We start from the raw sequence: 13,070 nt of genomic DNA, 5'->3' as shown, positions 1-13,070 counted from the left end.
CACAAAGGACCAACGCCAGTTTCACTTTATATACAGAGATGTTTATTGCAGTTCATTTTCCGTTCCACCGCCGAGGCGTGCAGCCCCACGTCTGTTATGCTTAGACCGCTGAAGTCCCCTCTGAATCAGTCCCTCCCCTGCACCAGCTTAAGATGCTTGCTTTGCTCCACCTCCTCCTGTCTCTCCTTTTCCGCAGGGTCTTTCTGCCCGCTGGAGTTCCGCCCCTCCTGGATTCCTCTGACGCTGAATCTCCCGATGGCTCTCCCTCCCTCCTGCGGGCTTTGGGACCTGGCTCCTCCCCCGGGCTCTCCGTTTCCCCGCGCGCTTGCACATTTGAACTTGGCGCGTGCGCCCAGCTTCCAACCTTTCTCCTGATCGTTACGTCACTCCCCTCACTGCTCCCCTCCCCTTCCGGGAGGATAGCTTGTTCTGACCTCTCCTCCGTTCCAGCCAACGGAGCTGCCTCTCCTAACACACTGGAACTCCCCCCCCCTTCGCTACGCTCTGGAGGGGAAGCCGGCCCTGATCTCCAGCTGCTGCTTCGGGATTCCCTGTTGGCTCTCTCCCCCTGATGAGTCCCCCCTGGAGCTCCTCTTGCCCTGGCTACAGGCGCCCCCTCCTGGGAATCCCCCGATTCGCTGGAAAAGCTCATGGAGTCCCTTGGGCCACAGTCCTCCTCCTCCTCGCTGTCCTCGGACTCTGCCCAATCGTCCTCCCTCTCCTGCCTCCCATGTGCCTCTGCCCCTGAACCCCTGACAATATCCTTAAATTTTATTATTACAGGTAGAGAGAGAGTAGCTGATTTTTTTTGAGCCCAGAGGAAGGGAAAGAGGCGAGACGGGCACAGGCGAGAACAAAGAGAGGAGGAGGAGGAGGAATGAAAGGAAGAAAGATGCAGATGTGAAGCAAAGGATAGGTGTGGTAAACCGATTACCCATTCCCACCCCCCTTCAGAGTAATACCCCTTCCCACGCTCCCACTATATATAAGGGTCTGGTGACTTCTGTGTCTCAGTGTGTCTGAGGAAGTGGGCATGCAGACAAAAGCTCATACCAAGAACAAACTTAGTTGGTCTCTAACGCGCTACTGGGAGGATTTTTTTTATTTCGCTAAGAAAACATGCTGTTTAAAAATGGATGTACCATGCTATATTAGTAGCAAAAAAAAAGTTGTTTTGATGAATTGGAAGAGCTGCAAAAAGATTCCATGGAGCACATGGATTGATAATATGGACAGATTAGCTACATACGAACAAATTGCATGTCGACACAAATTAAGAATGGATAAATATGAGGAAATCTGGAAGGAATATTTAAGCGATAAGGCGGATAGTGGTGGGAAGTAGGGGGAAGAGAGAGAGGTGGGGAAATATTGTTAAAAAGGTGTAGTCATAGGTATATCAGTGTATTCAAATCTGAATTGTCAAATTGTGTTATTAGTGTTATTATGGTTTTTGTTGTATGTGTCTTTTGCGGTTGTTGTTTGTATTGAAAAAAATGATTAAATAAATTGAAAAAGAAAGAAAACATGCTGTTTTACGAATACAAAAGTAGCCCCCTCTTTTCTGCGCCCTCCCCCTTAGAGCTGATGAGGGGGCTGGATGCTCAAGTACGGAAGCCCTCCCCCAACCGCCAGCCCAAATGTTTTCTAGGCACCATTGTGCTGCTGAAAGGACAGGCTCTGGGCATCCGTGAGCCACGGGTGTTTTTCTCTGAAGGGTCTGACATCAGCGGCTACGTCTTGGTTTCTCCTGATTTGGACGATGCGATCTCACATTCTAACTATTCCCAAACCCAAACAATGCAAAAATCAGAAGTATTAATCATTTATGCCTATTAGAATTAATTCTCCACGCTTACCGTAATTTGCTTTTGTACTCATTGCTTGTCCATTTCTCAAGGGCAGTCAGAGAGGGTCTGCAATGCAGGCTCCGTGTAAGCCCCCAAAATCAAGGATGGAGCTCGCAGGACCGGCTAGCAGAACAGGGTTTGGCAGGCAGAGATGGCATTGCAGAAACGATAACGTGGCAAATTCTCATTTGTTCAACACTGTATCTCTGGAATGAATGCACTCTGAGGTATAAAATACTGAGATTTCCTTCTGTACCTTCACAGACTACCGACTTGGAAGTCAGGAGTCTGTTTCTCTCTCTTTTATTCAGCTGAATAAACCTGAGTTCTCCCTCTCAGAAGTTCTGACTCCCTTTCCTTTGGTTGGGGGGGTGGGATCTGGAAAACGTACCTAGGGGAAGAGCAGCATAGATTTATGCAATATGTGCTCCGACATGGCCTAGATCTAGCACAAACAAACCTCAGGAAGGTGGCTGACTCCCCTTGCATGGAGGTCTTTAAACAGGGGTGGGGGGCATATGTTGGAGATTCCTGCATTGCAGGGGGTGGGACTAGACCCTTGGGGTGCCTCCAAGCCCTACAATTCTATGCTTCTAAGGTACTACTTAGTGAATACACATTCAGCTCAAGATTCTGCCCACAACCCTCCTACACAAATACCTATTCCTGCTTCCCAACCCCTTTCCCCAAATTTCTCTTAGGGTGCACCCACACTTTGCCCCACACTTTATAGGCACAGGTCTGTATTATAAGAGTCAGTGTCTGAATGCTTCGCCCCTCTTGAGCCGCTTTCCTTGCTTAAAACCCGCTCTTTAATGCTGAATTGTAACAAACAGCAATTTGGGTTTCCCGTGGATTGCTGTTTGCTCTGATACAGCGGTAAAGAGCGGGTTTTTGAAAGAAAAGTTCCAGGGTAAGGTGGGTGGGTGGGGAAAGAAGGGCTTGGACCCAGGACTTTAAAACATGGTCCTGTGCCCAGAAACACAGCACAAAAGGTAGTCTGGATGAGCCCTTAGTTTAAGGAACCTTAGCTGAGGGGCTGGAAGCTTCTCTGATGTCCCCATCTCTGTGTGTTTTTTTTAAGGGGGTCCTCAGAAACCGTTGCCGTTGCCAGTCCAGTGAGCTAGATATCTTCCAGCAGGGCTTCCTCTCTCCCTGGACACCTTTCTCAATATCACCCACCCTAAACAGACTCCCCAATGCCAGGCATTCCCAGTTCTTAAAATTGTCGAATGGGAAGGGACCCCAAGGGTCACTCTAGCCCTTCACCCCTCCAAGCAACCCCCAAACATACATCGCAGACCTGCCCGCTCACACTGGGCAGGCACAGTTGGCAGCAGAGCCCAGAGGATGAGCGAGGGACCCATCGCAAAGAAGAAGGAGAATCTGGTGGACCTCACACTGGAAGGCAGCTCTGAATGGTGCTCAAGGCTCAGATCGGCAGCCATATATCCTCCTCCTTCCTCCTTACTCCCTCTCCCCCTCCTCTCCTGGGTTGGGCTGGGACAGAAGCCAAGCAGATTTGAGTGTGTGGGTCCAGCTGGCTCCTGGTCCAGATAATTTCCCCATGACAGCCAATCAAAAATAATTTAAGAAGCAATGGCCGTCCAGTCCAGCGTCCTCTTCTCAAAGTTGCCAACCGGGATTTGGGCAGAAGAGTAATACTCTCCATTCGGAAGGAAATCAGCCCTGAGTGCTCACTGGAAGGACAGATCCTGAAGCTGAGGCTCCAAGACTTTGGCCACCTCATGAGAAGAGAAGACTCCCTGGAAAAAGACCCTGATGTTGGGAAAGATGGAGGGCGCAAGGAGAAGGGGACGACAGAGGACGAGATGGTGGGACAGTGTTCTCGAAGCGACCAGCATGAGTTTGACCAAACTGTGGGAGGCAGTGGAAGACAGGAGGGCCTGGCGTGCTCTGGTCCAGGGGGTCATGAAGAGTCGGACACGACTAAACAACAACAACAAGTAGTAGAAACTTTTCTAATAGTAGGGCTCTGTAACTTGCGATTGGGTCAGTCTATGAATATGTAGTGCCTTAAAGGTAAAGGCACCCCTGACTGTTAGGTCCAGTTGCAGACAACTCTGGGGTTGTGGCGTTCATCTCGCTCTATAGGCCGAGGGAGCCAGCATTAGACAGCTTCCGGGTCATGTGGCCAGCATGACTAAGCTGCTTCTGGCAAACCAGAGCAGTGCACAGAAACGCCGTTTACCTTCCCGCCAGAGCGGTACCTATTTATCTACTTGCACTGACCTGCTTCCGAACTGCTAGGTGGGCAGGAGTTGGGACTGAGCAACGAGAGCTTCGAACTGCCGACCTTCCTATCAGCAAGCCCTAGGCTCTGTGGTGTAGACCACATCGCCACTCACGTTCCCCAATGTAGTGCCTTAAGAGATAACAATTATGTATATTCCTCTGTGCCTGTTTGGCTGGCTTGCAAAATAAAACCCTTTGTTTTCCTCATTTGCTGCATGAGTTTTCATTCAGCCCCAAATGTTGATTTTTGCAACACTAGCCTCCAGGGCAGGAGAAAACAAGCTTGCTCCATTCTCCATCTGATAGCTCTTGAGATATTTGAAGATGGGGGTCATATCTCCTCTCAGTCTCCTCTTCTCCATACCCAAGTGTCCAGAACTTGACACTGGACTCCAGGTGGTCTGACCAAAGCAGAGTAGAGCAGCACAATTACTTCTCTTCATCTGTTGATGCAGCCCAGAATATAATTAGTTCGTTTTGCTGCTGTATCACACTGTTGACCCAGACTAAGAACCTTACGTACTTTTCAAATGTCAAGCCGGATTAGTAATATTATTTTTAGAAAAACCTGTTTAGTCTTAAAGTAATCACTTTGGAATTGTTTTAACTTTTAGCATCCTGTTTGCATCTTGATTTAGTTATGCAATTCATCAGTCAGATTGTGTTTTATGTGGGTTATTATTTGGGCCTATAATTACCAATACACTTGCCTGTAATTATGTATCCAGAAGGTGTTTCAGTTGCAGTGAATGGTTTATCATTGCGGTGTATTGTGATGTCATTGTTGCAGAGTAGAGTTTTAAAAAACGAACCATAAATCCATCCATATTGTTTTTCAGGTTGGTGATGGTATCTTTCACTTCCTCTTCTTATCTTCCTCTTCTTATACGGGTGTCTTAAGGAGTTGCAAATTCTCTTCAGTTAACCTTTGGCATGGATGTATTTGCAAATTTTTGCTCTGTCTCAGTGACACCTGGATGTTGTGATGAATGTAGAAATTGTCTTGCAGTTTCAGATTCAGACGTTGCTGTTTTGTCAGTATATTTGATGACTGTCTTTTAGCTAAATTGGCAATAATCTTGATGGTTTGTTGGCAGACTCAGGCCATCATTGTCTCTCCGAATTACTGTATTTTTCCAGCTAGAGCCATTGGCACGTGTGAGATGTAAGTTGAGGTACGAGTTTGGAGAGGGGGCGGGAATGAGGGAGGGGCGACATATTGAGGTGTGCTGATTGGCTGAGGGTGACGTGTGGCACGTAGAACATCCACACCTCTTCCCATACATATGTGAAGTTTTCAAGTCTTGGTTTACATATTTCAGTAGAGTCTATATACTATTAGTGAGATATAAGGTAAGGTAAGGTTCATAACATAGCTCTTATGTTAGTTGTATTTTTCCTTAACTGTGTCAGGTTTCATAGGTAGCGTTTTGTGTGGGGCTACAGTTAGTTTAAGAAAGTTGAAGTTGTATTTTTCCTAGGAGTCAGAATGTTTTTCTGCTGGTGACAGAAGCAACTGGTGAAGACTGAGTTTTTTCTGCTGGTGAACTGCAGGTGTAGCAAGAAAAGGTTAGGATTTATTCTTGTAGAAGGAAGGTGTACATGCAATTTTTTTACAGGTTTTTTTACATATCGATACTTCCTGCTCCTAATAAATGGGGGGGGGGTGTCAGTTTGCATTTCTTAGTACAGAAAATATTGATCTGATGTGTAGAGTTCTTTCCTATTCAACTTGGTTCAAGAGTGTTCTGGAAAGTTTTCTTTCCACGTGAGAGAAACAAGCAGAAGGTTCTTGTTTGGGTTGTGTCTTCTGGGAAGCTAAGGACAGCTGGTTTAAGCCATTTCTGTTTAAACCGTCATGCTGACGATTATAGACCAGAAGGAGCCTGGGCTTCACTTGCTTTCTCTTTCTGCCTCGCTGTTCTGGTGTGCTATAGTGTTCAGGTTTAGTCTTATTATAAATCATTGTAAGTTTTATTGTACCGTAAGTACTGCAACTGGATTTTTTTTATGGACTGTGCCAAGCCTGAATATATTGGATTTGTGACAATGAAGCTCATTTGCCTTCAGTAGCAGTAAAGTAGTAGTAGTAGTAGTAGTAGTAGTAGTAGTAATTTATTTATACCCCGCCCATCTGGCTGGGTTTCCCCAGCAACTCTGGGCGGCTTCCAACAGATTATTAAAATACAATAGTACAGTTGCCTCTGGTCTATTTCCTGGGAACTCTGCATTGTGTTTGAGTTTTCTCATCCTCCACGCATGTGCTTCAATATGTAGGTTGTTATTTGGGCTTAGAATTACCAATACGCTTGCCCCCAACTATGTATCCAGAAGGTGTTTCAGTTGCAGTGAATGGTTTATCATTGCGGTGTATTGTGATGTCATTGTTGCAGAGTAGAGTTTTAAAAAACGAACCATAAATCCATCCATATTGTTTTTCAGGGTGGTGATGGTATCTTTCGCTTCCTCTTCTTATCTTCCTCTTCTTATATGGGTGCCTTAAGGAGTTGCAAATTCTCTTCAGTTAACCTTTGGCATGGATGTATTTGCAAATTTTTGCTCTGTCTCAGTGACAGCTGGATGTGGTGATGAATGTAGAAATTGTCTTGCAGTTTCAGGTTCAGACGTTGCTGTTTTATTAGTATATTTGATGACTGTCTTTTAGCTAAATTGGCAATAATCTGGATGGTTTGTTGGCAGAGTCAAACTATCATTGTCTAGCTGAATTAGTGCATCATTCCAGCTTTTCCAGCTGCAGCCATTGGTTATTTTCTTTTTGTATAAGAACTAGTATGAAAGAGGCATCCCAGCCCATGTTAGATCAGCATAAACAGTTGGGCCTGATGAACATTTACTGTTCCCAAGCCTAATCCTGCGGAAAGCCATCTAATTAGATTTTAATTTGACCCTGACCTGTTTTTAGGAGGTCATTTAATTATTGTTTGATTTTATACCAACGTTATATATTTGATGTTAGCCACCCTGAGCTTGGCTTTGGCCGGGGAGGGAAGAATATAAATAAAAGTTGTTTATTATTATTATTATTATTATTATTATTATTATTATTATTATTAGTTAAGGCATGACTGCAGGGAGGGAGGGGTGAGGGAGGATTGTGACATCATGGGGTGTGCCATGTGCTGATTGGCTGAGGGTGGGGTGTGGCACCTAGAACACCCAAACCTCTTCACATACCTTGTGCCTGTAATCTTGGCCATAGGGTGGGACACCTGCAGCCCACCTCATGCTGCCCCTCCCTCATGTTGACTGGGTCCTGCCTGGCAGTTTTTCTAAAAGACAGAATCAGACAGGAAGAGAGCAGCTGAACAAATTTGTCCTTCTAACACACTACGCTGTGCGGGCTACTTATTTAGACATTCATCAAAGTGCCCTTACCGAAAAGTCCGTGTTGTGTCAACTTTGCATTTAAAAATCTTGCTCAAGCATTCTCTGTGTGCTAAGCTCAACTTCTGCTTATGTCGCTTTCGCCACGATTATGTATTCATCTTGCGGTTCTGTGTCCTCATAGTCTTGTGTTCCTCCTAGATATCCCCTGTATTTAATCAGAAAATGCTTTATTTTCTATGTGAATGTTGAAAAAGGAACACGTCAAGGGTGCCCCCTCTCCCCCTTATTATTTATTTCTGTCCTGGAGGTGCTCTTGAATATGATCAGAAAGGACCGGCAGGTACAAGGAGTACAGGTCGGAGCGAAACAATATAAACTGAAAGCCTTTGCAGATGATTTGGTTTTGACATTACAGGAGCCAGAATCTAGTACAAAAAGAGTCCTTGAACTGATTCAGGAGTTTGGTCGGGTGGCGGGATTCAAGTTGAACAAACAAAAAACTAAGGTATTGGGTAAAAATTTGACATCTTTAGAAACAGATGGGTTTCAGAGGGAAACAGAGTTAAATGTGGTGAAAAAAGTGAAATACCTGGGGGTAAACTTGTCTTCAAAAAATTTGAATTTATTTAAAGATAATTATGAAAAATGTTGGACAGAAGTGAAAAAAGATTTAGAAATTTGGTCAAGATTGAAACTTTCCTTGTTGGGCCGAATAGCAGCTATAAAGATGAATGTTTTGCCAAAGATGTTATTTTTGTTTCAAACCTTACAGATCGTGGACAGAGTGGAATGTTTTGGAAAGTGGCAGAAGGATATCTCTGTTTGGCAGGGCAAAAAGCCCCGAATAAAGTTTAAAATATTAACTGATGCAAAAGAAAGAGGGGGGTTTGCCCTGCCAGACTTAAGGTTATATTATGAAGCTGCAGCCTTCTGCTGGATGAAAGATTGGTTCTTGCTTAAGAACACTGATGTCCTAGATCTGGAAGGGTTTAACAACTCTTTGGGATGGCATGCGTATCTATGGTACGACAAGGTAAAAACACATAAAATGTTTAAAAACCATATTGTCAGAAAAGCAATCTTTATAGTCTGGACAAAATATAAGGACTTGCTAGAAAGTAAGACCCCGAGGTGGCTATCACCAGTGGAGGCCAAGGCGCGGAAAAGACCCAATATGGAGGTCGGTTGGCCGACATATGGGGAAATAATAGAAAAAATTGGAGATAACTGGAGGTTACAGAGTTACGAAAAACTAAAGGACAAGGTGCAAGACTGGTTTCATTATGCCCAGATTCAAGAGGTATTTAAGATGGATTAAAAAAAAACAGGCTTCCAGGTGGAAAAATCGAAACTAGAGACAGAATTGTTAGAACCAAAGACTAAGTTATTATCAAGAATGTATAACTTGCTGCTTAAATGGAACACCCAGGATGAGACAGTTAAATCGGCCATGATAAAGTGGGCCCAAGATATTGGGTACAACATCATGTTTGAAGACTGGGAAAGGTTATGGACCACCGGTATGAAATTTACGGCATGTAATGCCCTGAAAGGAAACATTATGAAAATGATATACAGGTGGTACATGACCCCAGTCAAACTAGCAAAGATATACCATTTGACTGATAATAGATGTTGGAAGTGTAAAGAGGCTGAAGGGACATTCTTTCACCTATGGTGGACGTGCCCTAAAGTGAAGGCCTTCTGGGAAATGATATATAATGAGTTAAAAAAGGTGTTTAAGTACACCTTCCCTAAGAAACCAGAGGCCTTCCTATTGGGCATTGTCGGCCAAAAGGTGTTAAAGAAGGATAGAACGTTTTTTATGTATGCAACTACAGCAGCAAGGATTCTCATCGCAAAACACTGGAAGACTCAAGATTTGCCCACACTGGAAGAGTGGCAAACGCAGCTGATGGACTACATGGAATTGGCCGAGATGACTGCCAGGATCCGAGACTTGGGGGAAGAAGCGATGGAGGAGGACTGGAAAAAATTTAAGGATTATTTGCAAAAGTTTTATAAATTATATGAACTATAAGAATTCGCACGATTTGGAAAGATTAGCACCAGCAAAGAGAGTGGAGGACATATGAAATTAAATAATAATTAATGAAAGAACCAATGTTTAAATGTTGAAAATGATATTACATTTGTTTCTCTAGACTAAATTGAAAATAAGCAATTTAAACTAAAACTTAGTTTTTGAAAGTATAAATGAAACGCATGAAACAAGGTTATAATTTGCTGATATTTTTATTGTTAAGAATGCACTGTGAGGGAGATGTGGGGAAGTCCGATAGGAAACTGAAATAAGTTTTGAAATGATCTATATTTTCTTTCTTTCTTTCTTTCTTTTCTTTTTCTGTTGTTGATGTTTCTTTGTAAATTGAACGTATATCTTTATCTGGAAAAAAGCAATAAAAAATATTTTTTAAAAAATATTTTCTATGTGAATGCGTGCATATTATGCTGGTCCTACAACAGGTGCCGCACCTTGGGTCAATATCTTCATCAAAACAAGGTCTAGTTCCTGATCCTCCACCACCAGTCCAGACCCCATGAATTCCTGTATGACTCCTGGTCCTCTGAAGGTCAGGGAGAGGGGATTGGGGGCAGCATCTGCGTGGGTGACAAGGCCCATCTAAGGGGCTGGGCTTGTTTTGCAGTCTCCCCTCTTTTCTCCACCCCAGTTAGGCATTTAAAAGAAACATGTTGATAACAACAACAACAACAACAACAACAATTTATTTACACCCCACCCATCTGGCTGGGTTTCCCCAGCCACTCTGGGCAGCTTCCAACAAAATATTAAAATATAATAATCCATCAAATATTAAAAGCTTCCTTAAACAGGAGGTTAAGGGGTGATATGATAGCCATGTTCAAATATATAAAAGGATGTCACACAGAGGAGGGAGAAAGGTTGTTTTCTGCTGCTCCAGAGAAGCGGACACGGAGCAATGGATCCAAACTACAAGAAAGAAGATTCCACCTAAACATTAGGAAGAACTTCCTGACAGTAAGAGCTGTTCGACAGTGGAATTTGCTGCCAAGGAGTGTGGTGGAGTCTCCTGCTTTGGAGGTCTTTAAGCAGAGGCTTGACAACCATATGTCAGGAGTGCTCTGATGGTGTTTCCTGCTTGGCAGGGGGTTGGACTCGATGGCCCTAGTGGTCTCTTCCAACTCTATGATTCTATGATTCTATGAAACAGGGCAGCCTTCAGATGTTCTCTAAAAGTCTGGTAGTTGTACTTCTCTTTAACATCTGGTGGGAGGGCGTTCCACACGGCAGGTGCCACCACCGAGAAGGCCCTCTGCCTGGTTCCCTGTAACTTGGCTTCTCAAAGTGAGGGAACTGTCAGAAGGCCCTCAGAGCTGGACCTCAGTGTCTGGGCTGAATGATGGGGGTGGAGACGCTCCTTCAGAGATACTGGGCTGAGGCCATTTAGGGCTTTCAAGGTCAGCACCAACACTTTGAATTGTGCTCAGAAACGTACTGGGAGCCAATGAAGGTCTTTCAGGACCAGTGTTATGTGGTCTCAGCAGCCGCTCCCAGTCACCAGTCCAGCTGCCGCATTCTGGACTAGTTGTAGTTTCCGGGTCACCTTCAAAGGTAGCCGCACGTAGAGCGTGTGGCAGTAGTCCAAGCGGGAGATAACCAGAGCATGCACCACTCTGGTGAGACAGTCTGAGGGCAGGTAGGGTCTCAGCCTGCATACCAGATGGAGCTGATAAACAGCTGCCCTGGACACAGAATGGACCTGCGCCTCCATGGACAGCTGTGAGTCCAGAATGACTCCCAGGCTGCGCACTTGGTCCTTCAGGGGCACAGTTGCCCCATTCAGGACCAGGGAGTCCTCCACACCTGCCCTCCTCCTGTCCCCCCAAAACAGTACTTCTGTCTTGTCAGGATTGAACCTCGATCCATTAGCTGCCATTCATCCTCCAGACATTCACACAGGACCTTTGCCGCCTTCACTGGTTCTGATTTAAAAAAGAGGTAGAGCTGTTGCAACCCACTTTGGAGGCCACTCACCTACAAAAGGACAGAGTTCCTGCTCAGCAAGGAGCCTTTGGGTGCAATGAAGGAGAAGTGACTCATTTATCCTTGCAGTTTATTACCTTAACATCGGGTTTTAGGAAAAACTCTTTATCCTTGCAGGAGGAGATGCTCACTTGCTCCTACTCTGAGAATTGCATCCTGCACACCTCTGGGCAAATATGGGGAGGGCGTGGGGTTCACGCATAGGGGGAAGCAGTTCTGTTGCACAAGTGTAACTCTTTGTGTTATGCCATCCCGGTGATGAAAAGCCAACTGTCACCTTTGTTGCTGAAGTTTCCTCTTGCCCAACCAAGGGCTGTGCTCACCTCTCTCTCTAACTGAGGGTTTAAATCTTGGCCCAGATCAGCCACAGCATCCAGACTCTTCTGCCAGTTGCATCAGGAACAGCACCATGAAAGCCAGGCTCTTCCTCGTCTTCTTCCTCATGGGCCTCCTCACCATCTGTGCTGAGCTGCCGTCTGCAGCTGGACAACAAGGTAAGGGCAGAATCCCAGGCCAGCCAGGCTTCCTTCTCCTCTGGTGGTGTTGACCATCTGCACAGCCTTCCTCTGAACCTGCTCCAACCTGTCTCCACCCTTCTTAGAGTCCACCACCTTCTGGGGAAGTCTGTTCCATTGTTGAATAACTCTTAACATCAGAAAACTCTTCCTATGCCTTGGCCAAAGTCCTGGTGGAACAGCTCCGTCTTGCAGGCCCTGCGGAAAGATGTCAAGTCCCGCAGGGCCCTAGTCTCTTGTGACAGAGCGTTCCACCAGATCGGGGCCACAGCTGAAAAAGCCCTGGCTCTGTTTGAGGCCACCCTAACCTTGCTGTGGCCCGGGACCTCCTAGATGTTTTTGTTTGAAGACCGTAAGGTCCTCCGTGGGACATACTAGGAAAGGTGGTCCCGTAGGTATGAGGGTCCTAGGCTGCATAGGGCTTTAAAAGTTAAAACCAGCACCTTAAACCTGACCCTGTACTCTACTGGGAGCTAGTGCAGCTGGTAGAGCACCGGGTGAATGTGATCCCATGGCGAGGACCCCGTAAGGAGTGAGAATCTCATTTCTTGTCATTTGAATCTGGAGCAGCAGCAGCAAACCAGCTTCCTTCAACTTCCATGTGACTGCGCTCCAGATATTTGACGATGGTCCACATGTCACCCCTCAGTCTTCTCTTCTCCAGGCGAAGCCTACCCAGCTCCCTCAACGGTTTCTCACAAGGCTTGGTTTCCAGCCCCTGGGTATGTTTAGCCTGGGGAGGAAAAGCCCCACAGTTGACCTGATAGCCATCTTCTGATATCCAAAGAAGATGGAGCAAGCTTGTTTGCTGCTGCTCCAGAGGTGGGGACCTGAAGCAATGGATTCAAATGGCCAGAAAGGAGATTATGACTCAATATTAGGGAGAACTTTTTGGTGGTCAGAGCTGTTTGACATTTTAGGGGTGCCAGGACATCTCTTAGGCTGGCCACTGAGGACTGTGTTGGTGTCTTTGTGATAGATAGTTTCATCTTCCCATATGATCTGGTTGAGCAGAAGGTGGAAAGGCTCACAGCATTAGCCTTCCAGTAGATA

At 45.4% G+C, this 13,070-nt stretch overlaps 1 protein-coding gene across 1 annotated transcript in view; it reads left to right on the top strand.

Annotated features, from left to right (window-relative positions):
* The window catches only part of LOC309534336 (nigwaprin-b-like), a 104,864-nt gene that overhangs the window by 83,805 nt on the left and 7,989 nt on the right, over positions 1-13,070 (top strand). The window contains exon 3 of the mRNA XM_082226603.1: positions 11,862-11,996. Coding sequence (XP_082082729.1) covers positions 11,862-11,996 — 135 coding nt within the window. The remainder of the gene's footprint in view (positions 1-11,861; positions 11,997-13,070) is intronic.

Source organism: Podarcis vaucheri, assembly GCF_965113315.1.
Source record: "Podarcis vaucheri genome assembly, chromosome: 6".
NCBI classification, from domain to species: Eukaryota; Metazoa; Chordata; class Lepidosauria; order Squamata; family Lacertidae; genus Podarcis; species Podarcis vaucheri.
This window is presented reverse-complemented; position numbering and strand designations above follow the sequence as displayed.